At 46.8% G+C, this 11,998-nt stretch overlaps 1 protein-coding gene across 1 annotated transcript in view; it reads left to right on the top strand.

Annotated features, from left to right (window-relative positions):
- Positions 1-10,172, top strand: part of opn7b (opsin 7, group member b) — an 11,933-nt gene extending 1,761 nt beyond the window's left edge. The window contains exons 3-5 of the mRNA XM_062542151.1: positions 463-590; positions 8,219-8,553; positions 9,672-10,172. Of these exons, the coding sequence (XP_062398135.1) occupies positions 463-590; positions 8,219-8,553; positions 9,672-10,172 (964 nt within the window). The remainder of the gene's footprint in view (positions 1-462; positions 591-8,218; positions 8,554-9,671) is intronic.
- The last annotated feature ends 1,826 nt before the right edge of the window (positions 10,173-11,998 follow it).

Here is an 11,998-nt window from a genome sequence, read left to right as displayed (position 1 = left end):
CAAGGTTATGGGTTTGACCCTCTGAGAATACACACTCTTCTATAGCCTAATGTTTACCTTGAATATACGGCAACATGCTTAGGATGAAAGTGTCAGCTAAATGAATAGCTGTAAGAAAGATAAAGGTGTCAGCTAATTTAAGCTGTAAGAAGAAGAGCTGAATGAGGGCAATGGAATTGATCTCTTCAATTACTCTTGTATTCCCTGAAAGATGGTCATTAGAACAGTGAGGCTAAATGGTAATCGTTCACACTTTACCCAATAGCCATCCTCCTATTTACTCACATTACATGGGAGGGTCATCACAAGAAGGATAATGATGCTGCAATGATGCAAAATGCAAAGCAAAAACAGACATATACAACACGATTATGACGATGGTGGGAAATGTATGGAAACGTGCTTATTCCTCTCTCTCTCTCTCTCTCTCTCTCTCCCTCTCGATTACTGTTATTGTTGCAGGTGGTTGTTTCCTAAGCCCCTGTGTATGGTCTATGCCTTCTGTGGCGTCTTCTTTGGCCTGTGCAGTCTGACCAACCTGACTGTCCTCTCGTGGGTGTGCTGGCTCAAAATTTGCTGCCCCAACTATGGTAAGACTCCAACACACTCCACATCAGCTCATACATGTGAACCTCTTATGAAATATGTCTTACAACCACATACAAACGAAAACAAAAACACCTCATTGCGATTGTATTGCAATGAATCATGTATGTGTTTTATTACAACACATACAGTAGCCTACACTACTCACTAAAAATTAGAGACATTTTATTGAATTGTTGGACATGCGCGTTCAAAAGTTTAGAAAAGGTCACAGTACTGTAAGTTCACCTGTAAAGGTTATAGTGAATTCTAAAACGGATAGTTCCGTAGTGCCATTGTGATTGGCTGAATCACGTTTGATGCCGTAGTAAATATCACGATATACTGTATACACACCTTGACCGCATTTCGTTCTATATTAATGTGCTACCACAAAACTAGCACGAAAGTTAGAGTGGCTGCGTCTCGTTGTTGCATGGCAACCATTCAGGGAATATATTTCTTGGCAGAAGAATGATTATCTGTATAATCCGCTCCACGTCGTGCCTAACAACGCCCCTTAGCTGTTCGATGATACAGTATAAACCACGGCCTCTCGGGGCTTATTGCTTAATCTTAGGTTCATCCTGAAATGTGACACGAAACCCAAATATCCTAACGTTTTGTGAGTAGTGTACTTAAGAATAATAATACTAATAATAACAATAAAAAATCCCTTCACTGGTCTATCCATATGAGTACACCAAAAAGCAGTTTGACCATTTTGCCAGCATGGATTCATTGGACAGGATTTGTCAGGATTGTTATGTTTATATAGGCAGGAAAGTGCTGCACTTTGTTTCTGTCAGCTCTCGTGGCTGAGGCATAAACAGTACGGCACTGTTGGAAAAGTCTTCAATGGCGGCACTCTCAACCGGAGTATGAGGGAGTTTAACACAACACGCGAGATTAAAAATATGCAAAGCAAGTCGAGAAGGAGGGGGCAAAAAGTATCAGGGAAATGAAAAGGCGTTTATCCGAGGCAATGAATTCCCGGTATTGACGAGGGATCAGGGAATACCCGTGGAAAAAAGAAAAGCTTTGTTCTCTTCTTAAAACTGGGAGATCACATAAACTCAATCAATCTCCACAGGCCCCAGCCAACTCCCTTGGGATGAAAGAATGAAAGGAAACATGCACACACACACACACACACACACACACACACACACACACACACACACACACACACTATACAATACAATACAATAAAAGAAAAAGAAATGAAGGAGGGAGGTAACATGATCAGAAGAAAAGAGGAGAGAGGAGAAACAACAGAGAAAAGAAACAGAGTAAAGCAGAGAGAAGGAGAGAAAGAATACAGTAGAGGGTAGCGGCGCATGCACCTTTGTTTCTTCAGCTCACGTCTCTCTTTGTTCCCTCTCGAGAGTGCTGCTGGGGGGACAGTGAAGAAGTGAAGAAGGTGTGTACATGTGCTGTGTGTGTGTACATGTGCTGTGTGTGCTGTGTGTGCGTGTGCATGTGTGTGTGTGTGTGTGTGTGTGCGCGTGTGTGTGTGTGTGTACATGTGCTGTGCTGTGTGTGTGTGCGTGAGGTGTGCAGTGGCTGTGTGTGCAGCGTTCGGAGCGGATTTGAATAATTGCTGCGATGCGTGTGCAGGAGTGAATCCACTAATGAGCAGGATTAGTCGCCGTGCCACTCACAGTTGCCAGCGGTTACATAACGCGGCGCAGTCTCCGCTGCCATCGCAACATCAGCACCACCTCCTCTATACCAAACACACACACACACACACACGAACACACACATGCCTGCCATTCACAGAGACACAGACACACACATAGACAACCATACACCCACATATGAACACACACACACATGTCTGCTCACATATAGTACACACAAACACACACACACACACACACACACACACACACACACACACACACACACACAAACAATGAGAGCAATCAGCTGAGGTGATAGTCTCTGTCTTGTGTGTCTCTTTCTTTTGAATCTTCTTTATTGTTTGTCTGGGACTTCAATCCTCAGTTGGTGTTGCTGACTATTCATGCTGATTCAAAGCACATGTTGTGTAACTTCCCCCGGGACTCTTATTCAACCCTAACTGGGTTAATCTACATATCAACCATATCAATAGACTGAGGCACCTACATTTGACTTTTCTTTTTTCTCAAACATTAATTTATAGTCAAGGTTTGCATTGAAGGTAACAATATTATTTGTGTGTGTGTCTGTGTGTGTGTGTGAGCTTGTTTCATTATCCTTAAAGTCAATTATATGTAAATAATTTAATTAGAGTCATGAAATATGTTGAACTACAGTACAGTCATACTGTATATTCTTATCTCTGTTACTGTCTCTGGTAATCAAAATCACTAATTGGCACAGGTTATTTAGTATTAAACAATTTGGTGTAGTTGTTATTATGTTCTGTTTTTCTTTGAGAGAGAGAGAGAGCGAGAGAGAGAGAGAGAGCAAGAGAGAGACTTCTTTCAAGTCATCATGTTTGATATGCAAATGCACACAAATAATTATGTGTTTATATGAGCTGCCCACAAAGAACCCTGATTACTAACACTTGAGCACACATATACACAAACACACGCACAATCACACACGCCACACACACTTACACACACACATACACTCACACTCACACTCACACACACACACACACACACACACACACACACACGCACGCACAAACACATACTAGCTGCATTCAGACATATCCTCTGCATATGCGTATGAGCATCCTTGTCAAATGGATGTCCAGCCCTTCGGGTGGTTCAGATATGATGCTGGCGTGCGGACATTATGTGCGATCGACGCACATGAACAGAATCTCTGCATGGTTGAACAGGTTGAACATGGTTGAACACGCACATGAATAGAATCTCAGAATTTACATACTGTATAATGTTCGTCAGAAATACTAGGAGGGGAGTGGTGAAATAGCCGGCTAAGTTCGGAGTTCCAAATGTCCGGTTATGTTGTTCAGATATACGGCCCAACCACTTGACATCCGCAGAACATGCGGACTTACAGCTAGCCTATGTCTGAAAGCAGCTACTGCACAATCACTTACTGTGTACAAATGGACTCAAACAAAGAGTGGCAATCGCTTGAGCTGTCAGGGCATATCAGCTGCTTTCTGCTCATACGCGATAACTCCTTGATGCTTTGTCACAACACACACAGCCTACACACCCCATAACACACACCCTTTCAACTTGGCATGGGCTCGGCACAGCAGGTGCAGAAAGGCTAGTCACATACAAACTAATCTCCTGTTTCATGTCCACGGCTGGTGGGACCCCGAAAGCCCATCTGGAACCCCACAACCATGCTCCTCCTCGGGCCCTTTACCGCCTGTGGGGGCAACGGAGCACCAGACGCCGTCCTTAGCCACAGCTGATCTTTATCAGTGGGGATTAGGTCTGTGTGTGTCTGTGCATGCGTGTCTCCTGTGTGCAAGGTTCATGGAGTGTGGACATAGACATTTGCATTTTGACATTTTTGGATCGGTATGATCTTTGAGAGGAGCTGCAGAGTGCCTGGCAAATAGTGTAAAGGGGCAGGGCGTGAAGGATCTAATCCATCTATAGCAAACAGAGGGCTTCACCAGACCCTCTGGCACATGGTGCAGACTAGTTCTACCATGATGCATGTTTCCATCCATCCATCCATCCATCCATCCATCCATCCTTCCATCCATCACATTATGCAGGGGTTCAACCTTTTGACCTATCCGCTCTTCTGACATTCCATTCCTGATGTGTTTTTCATGAGGAATATCTGCCTCCTGAGCTCCTCACTGTCCCAGGTGCGGTGAAATGACACGTGTTAGACAGGAGACAGGTGACCCCTGTAATCGTCCTCCTGCTTGGGATTCAGACGTGTGTGCAACATGCTTGCTGGTTTGACATTGACTAAATGGAATTCAATCCCACAAACAGCATTTATTGCCTCTTTTCTCAGTACTGGGTGAATTGGTGTTATTTAACGTTTCCCAACTGCATTGCTTTTAAAATAACACTTAAAGTGAATTGCATGCCTCATAAAATTGCATCCCTACATCCCAGCACAAGCACTCCATCTATGAAATGTCTTTATCGCTGTGCTCTGGGATGAAATCCCATGGCAAAATGGACATCTATATAAACCCTGAAAGCTAAGGGGTTGTGCATCCAATGAGATGGGAGGTGTTAGCCTGTTAACCTTCCATATAAAACTCGTCCCCTGAGCAGAATGTTGAGATTACTCTTTCAGCATCTAGAGGATCAGGATTCGTTTCAATTTGGGAATGTTTTCCTTGAAGGATCTTGACATTGTGAAATTTGCCCGAGTCTTCTGCTACAAAACCCCAAACCTATTTTCACAGCCTGAAGACTCCGATTTCCCTCCATCAGTCAGGAGATACTCCCGACACAATGCATTTGGAATCTCCAAAATGGGTCTCCGCAGAATTATTCGCAGCCAAAACCGATAGCGCGCCTTGGCATTTTTTTCCTAAATCCCTTCCACGGCTCTTACGTGCCATTTTCTCTTTACCCCCCCCCCCCCCCCCCCACACACACACACACACACACACATACTTCTCCATCCCCGCTTCCCGTCCCAGGGGCAAGGTGATGGTCTCATCCCTGACCATGACATGCAGCAGTCATTTAGCCCTGCCCTTTGGCTTCTCCCCATCCCATTTTAATCCTGTCCACAAAGCCATGCCTGGACCGGCTCCCCACGTTGCATGGCACGTGCCAGGTGTGATAATGGGAGCGAATTGGCTGAAGGAGGGATGATAATGGGGCTAAGTCCCTGGAGACAGCCACAGGCTTGACCCCACTCACTGCAGAGGTGACAGGAGAAGGAGAGGGCCCCCCCTGCTCCTCTGGCTTAAAGGTATATCAATCTCAAGGCATTTACATTCACGGTGGAGACGAGAGGGGTCAAGCCAGCCAGTGATTCAGGAGGGAATGTCACCATCGTTAATTCTCCTCAGGGAGCAGGACGGCGAGCATGGTCAGTGGAGATGTGCACAAGCACACACACACACACACACACACACACACACACACACACACACACACACACAATCAATCTCAATCAAAGAAAGGGGGACTGCTCATTTCAAAGGGTAATCAAAGCAGTCCTCAGGAAGACTCACAGGAGAAAGAGACAGAGAGAGAGAGAGAGGCTCTTTCACAAGGCTCTTGTGTGGAAGATGATAGGAGGTGTTGTTCTCTCCTGGTGGCAGTCTGACAGTGATAGCATCATGTGGCATCGTCCTCAAGTTCTTCCTTATAGGCCTCTCAGCTCACACAGCGGGAGCCGAGGAGAACATGTGAAGTGATTGATCATAACAAGCTGTCATTGTGTGCGGAGTGAGAGAGAGAGGGAGGGAAGGAGGGTGTGTTTCTAGAGTGTATGTCTGATTTGTTTAGTGTCATTTAGTTTAGATGATGAAGTTGGTTTCTAACAGGCATCCATGCACAAATCAGCAAAAGAGAAAAGGCGCTTTGAACCAGATTTAGTCACAAGCTAACGTCCTGCTGGGGACGCTGGGCAGGTGAAAGGAACCATAGAATACAATATGTGTGTGTGTGTGTGTGAGTGTGTGTGTGTGTGTGTGTGTGTGTGTGTGTGTGTGTGGTAGAGCGGCCCCCTTTTATCCTGCCACTCTCCCGCTCCCCTTTGATGACTGAGTGCTGCAGTGGTGTGGATATGGATATGGGTGTTGGACTGTGTGTGTGTGTGTGTGTGTGTGTGTGTGTGTGTGTGTGTGTGTTTGATGGATATGGGTGCTGGTGAAGGGAGATGATGGGCGAGGGCTGTGGTGCGAGTCGAGTTGAGAGAGACGAGGGTCAGATCTCTGCACTGAGGCACTCAGGGCTCGGACTCCATTTCAACCCCCTTTAACAGGGGCACCAAAATGGCCTCCCTAGTGCCCCCCTCACACACACACACACACACACACACACACACACACACACACACACACACACACACACCACTACCACCACCACCAACCCCCGACTGGTCAAAGCCAGTGCAGCGAAACGTGGCTCCCTCTGCTCGGCCAACTGATATCATTTCACACACGCTTAACTTGGCGTGAATCAATTATCCCTAAAGCGAAGGAAGCCTCCCCTTCCTCTCCCATGGAGAGCTCTCCTTTCCTTCACCTCACTTCCCTTCTGCCAGCCCAGCTCCTCTAAGAGCTTAGGGGGCATCATGGCTGAAACACACACACACACACACACACACACACACACAGAGCTCCTCAAAGAGCTTAGAGGGCATCATGGCTGGAACACACCCATAAAAGACGGAGGATTAAAGCTGTTTGGAGGCAGAAAGCTGCTTTGTGGAACGCCTTCCCCTTTATCTTACATGACGTCTCCGACGACGTGACAACGAACAAGAGGTTAGAGTGACAGGAGACAACGTATGGTTATTCACATATTGTTTGTTTCTGTGACATAAAAGCATTCCATTTCTGCATCTGGTCTGCATTCAAGTCGGTTTGATGTTTGTCATCACACCAATTTGCGATGCACAACCAGAGGCCCTGATGAATAAATAAATGACACCCCCAGCCCATGCTCTGCCTACTCCCATGTCTCCCCTCCTTCCATTGGATAAGACATGATCTGAAACTAGCCTCTGAACCATACCCCCCCTGGAGACCGAGAATAATTACATTGTATAATACGGAAGCGTTTGAAGTCCCATGGCGACTGAAGACCAAGATGGTTAGGGGGGTGGATGGAGGGGCTGGGAGATGTGTGTTTGTGTGTGTGTGTGTGTGTGTGTGTGAGTGTGTGTGTGTGTGTGTGTATGTGTGTGTGAGGGGGGAGTAATAGGGTTGATGGAAGGATTACATAACATTTTTCCCTTTCCCCTCTGGTTGAGATACAGCCCCCGATGAAACATGTGACCCAGCCCTGTTCCTTCACATGCGGGAGGTGGCCTTTAAGTATGTGTGGAGAATTAACCCGCCGTCATGCTCCGCGCTTTCATCTTCCTACCGCCTCAGCTCCGGCTCCCACCCTGACAGACAGAGCCTTGTGCTGGGCCTCAATGCTGACATTGATATAGGAACCTACTGGAAGCAAAAAAAATAAATGGTGTCCCCTCAGGCAGAGAAGTGGAACACATGTATGTGTGTGTGTGTGTGTGTGTATGTGTGTGTGTGTACATTCCTCTTTCAGCAGTACCTAGATAGCAGAGCAAAAATAGCGTTCTCTTCACACACTACAACACTTGACATGCGTGAGTACTTTGATCTCCACTGCGACCCATATAACAGTAACAAAAAACTCAGACTCAGAAACAGAGCTGACTCTGATCTCCCCAAATCACACAGGATCAGGGCCAGAGTAGGGCCAGATCAGAGCCATGCAGGGCCAACATTGAATACCAAAGCACAGTCATTGTGACTGGTAGTGTGTCTCAATGCCAGCCCAGCTCTATTCTTCTCCCAGAGAAAGATCCTCTTCAGCCTTGTCAGTATACCTCATATTCTTCTCTTCTCACATATATCTCTTTTCCTCTGCCTCCATTCCTGCTTTCTCTCACACTCTCTTTCTATATATCTCTCTCTCGCTCTCTCTTCTCCTTCCCCATTCCCCCCTTCTCTTTCCAGGCAGTAAGTTCTCTCCGTGTCATGCCCGGATGCTGGTGCTGGGCTCGTGGTGCTACGCGCTGATCTTCGCCGTGGGGCCGGCGTCCGGCTGGGGCGAGTTCGGCCCGGAGCCCTACGGCACGGCCTGCTGCATCAACTGGCACCTGCCGCGCACCAACCTGGTGGCCATGAGCTACATCATCTCGCTCTTCCTCTTCTGCTACATCGTGCCCTGCTCCGTCATCTTCCTCTCGTACCTCTTCATCCTGCTGGCGGTGCGCGGAGCGCGGCAGGCCGTCCAGCAGCACGTCTCGCCCCAGAACAAGATCACCAACGCCCAGACGCTCATCGTCAAGGTAACAGGAGGAACGGGAGGGAGAGCACACGCTTTAAAAAAAGGGTTCTCGGGGTGCTATACAGAACCATGCTGGAGAATACAGCTCATGTCATGTGCAGCCTTCATTCATGGATTAAACTCTAGCCAGACTAACACAAAGTCTCAGTAGAAGTCTCACTTTTAGTATGTTGTTTAGTATTTATTCAAGGTCTACAGAATGCTTTGGCAATCATGGAATTCATGCCAATGAGCCATTTTAATTCAATTGAACTGAGAGAGAGAGAATGTGTCTGTTTGTTTTGACTGCATTGAACATTGATGAAAAGTAAGTCCCACTTCACGACCTGATAGGGTTGTAAATTATATCTGATAGCAGACTTATCATTAAGGTGATAGAGGAAGAAATATGTTTGCTAAACAAATGGAAGGTTTACAAAAGGTGCACATTAGGATGAACCATATTGCCTGAGTGTTTTGAACGAATATACATAAAGAATAAGTCCTGCATACTAGGTGGCTCCAAACTGTGCTTTATTTGATTATTTTCTCTTTGTGTGGGCAACATATCACAAAGATCTTTCTCATGTGGAAGGAAGCTTCAGGAAGCCTGCCTGATTAAAACCTCTGATCCTTGAAACGTTACAGATAAATTTTTTTTAAAAAATCATATCATTTGGAGCTACCGTACACTGTGTGCCGACCTTATTTTTTGGAGTATGAAAGCAAAACTTTATTAAACTTTCTCTTGAGACATTTGAGGTCATACAATGGGAATATACATAAGCAACTTTGTTGTAGTGAATCATCGCTCTCATTATTGAATATTTGCATATTTGCATAGAGCAAAGAATGCTGTGCATGCATGTGTGTGTGTGTGTGTGGGTGCCGCTAGGGTGGGATGGAGGTTAGGACAATTGTAATGGCCTAGCACTGACAGGGTGCCAGAATTATTGTCTATCATAGGGCCCATTTTTTCTAGCAGAGCCCCTGCGCGTGTGTGTGTATGTGTGTGTGCATGCTTTGTTATATCATACTGTATGTTGAAGCACAACCTGGATGTTGTGGGTGGACCATAAGACGGCAGCATGTGAGCCCCTCTGAGCTCAGGCCTGTGTGTTGTGTTGTCTCTGTGTGCAGCTCTCGGTGGCCGTGTGCATCGGCTTCCTGACGGCGTGGAGCCCGTACGCCATGGTGTCCATGTGGGCGGCGTTCGGCAGCACAGAGGAGGTCCCGCCCATAGCGTTTGCGGTAGCGGCCATCTTTGCCAAGTCCTCCACGCTCTACAACCCCTTGGTCTACTTGATCTTCAAGCCCAACTTCCGCAAACTGCTGTGTCGGGACGCCACTCTCTGCTGCCACGTCATGTGCCACTGTGTGTGCCCGGCCGTGCCCGACCCGACGCAGAAGGACTCGTGCGAGGTGTCGCGGCGTCACCCGGGGCTCAAGGAGGACGGCAACTCCACGCGGCTGTCCAACGGGCTGCACGAGACGCACGTGGCGTGCAGGCACTGTCCCGAGGGCACCAAGGGGCACTGCCTGGACGTCACGCCGCTCAAGACTGCCCGCATCATCACCGGCACCACCAACAGCGAGATGGCCGTGAGTCAGCTCTCCAATGACCAGAGCGACTTCCTGTAGTGCTGGAGAGAGAGGGCTGAGGGCAAGCCAGAGGAGCTGTGAGTTTGGGGGGGGTGGGGAACTAATGAAGGATGTGAAGAACAAGGAGGAGTTGGAGGAAAGAAAAAATATGAAGGAAAAGGAGGAGTTGTGCCAAACTGGGAGGAGTCAAACAAAGAAGACTGATCATCAACTGTCACGGAGCCTCTTCTGAGGATCTGTTCATTTGGCCTCAAAACAAAACAAACAAACAAGTACAAATACAAATACAAAAAAAAAAAAACCTGAACAGCCTCAAAAACACAGGTCTTATACAGGTCAGACAAATGCCTCAAATTACAGAAACATTACTTTTTTTTGTTACTGCCAAATGTGAAAACTCTTTTTTTTCCCTTTTTTTTTAAACAAAGTACAGAGACACAATCAAAATGTGGACCAAGTATGACCGAATGTGCTTGTGTACTTCCAGAAAGCAAGCCGTTGGCTGGGCCAGACATGCACAGTGTGTGTCATCTGTAGGGGACACTACTGGGTTGGGGGTGGGTGCTACATATGGGGGGGGGGGGGGGGGGGTTCTTACGCAACACCAGGCTGCCAAGCTGTGGTGCCATAATCCCAAAAACAAGCTCTTCCCTGTCATCTTTCCTTCACCCTGTCCCCTCCCATTCCCTGTGATGTGTCTCAGAGGACTCCTGGGACAATTAGCCTTCCTCCAGCAGATCCCCCCCCCTCTCTCCCCTTCTCTTCTCTCTCTCCCCTTCTCTTCTCTCTCTCCCCTTCTCTTCTCTCTCTCACTCTCTCTTCCACAGGGTCTGTCTGCTGCCTATGCATCATCCCGTAATTCTCTGTGTGAGAGGGGAATGGGAGAGCTATCCACAGTGAATTGTAAATTCAGTCAAAAACCAAACAAGCAGGTTCTTTTCCCCCCTCTCACTCTGATACTCTTCCCTTTTGAAATGTCTAATCAACCCTTTAACAGTGAGAAGAGCATCACACTATGGAAAGGTATACAGGAGGTTCATAGGTCTGTGTATATATCGAGCAATACATTTTGTTTACATATATAAAAAATCTTAGTAATGATGATGCAGAGGGAGATTTTTTCGGACACAAAAATGTCTACAATGTAGCAGTTATGCAGCTGCATGGTGTATTTTACAACCACCCAGAGACACGCTGATCTCTCTCTCTCTCTTGTGAAAAAAAAACTCCTGCTGTGGCATATCCAAATACTACAAAAATAGAATTCCTTCAGGACTTTGTACAGTTTATTCTTTCTGGGTCTTTCCCATGTCTAGGTGCAGACAGACTACATAAGCTAAGAGCAGAGCAGGACAGCACTGCTGGGATAGAAGAAGAAAAACAGGAGGTAATGGACTAAACTGATCAGCACAATCAGACTGTGAGCAGGAAGTGCTCTTTTCTTCCCCTCTGATGCGAGAATCCGATCAGGAAGTGACTCTCAGAGTGACAATCGTCCCCGTCTGGATGACCACTGCCAATGGTGTCACCCCTGTTGATATAGGCTCGGAGGAGATTGATTGGTTAATGAGGCTAACACTCATGTGCTAGCCCTTGTCACGGTTCCAAGCATTTAGTGGGTACGCCAGTTAATGTCCTGTGCCCTCAGGTGCAATCCCAGCCTCAAAAGAAAGAAGCCTCGCCTGAATTCTACTCAGTCTATATATGCCTCAAAGTCTTTTTTAAAGAATTAAGGTTGAGGAAGATGGCACGTGTTGGGTGTTGAGATGGGCTGGCATAGTGTACAGAACTGTACAGGTCACAATTATTTGGACTTGGTCCCCAGTAATATCATTTGCTTTCGCCGTGATCAAAGGGAGAAAACT

The sequence above is a fragment of the Sardina pilchardus genome, chromosome 7 (genome assembly GCF_963854185.1).
Source record: "Sardina pilchardus chromosome 7, fSarPil1.1, whole genome shotgun sequence".
NCBI classification, from domain to species: Eukaryota; Metazoa; Chordata; class Actinopteri; order Clupeiformes; family Clupeidae; genus Sardina; species Sardina pilchardus.
Note: the sequence above shows the minus strand (reverse complement) of the source record. Positions and strands in the feature narration are given on the sequence as shown.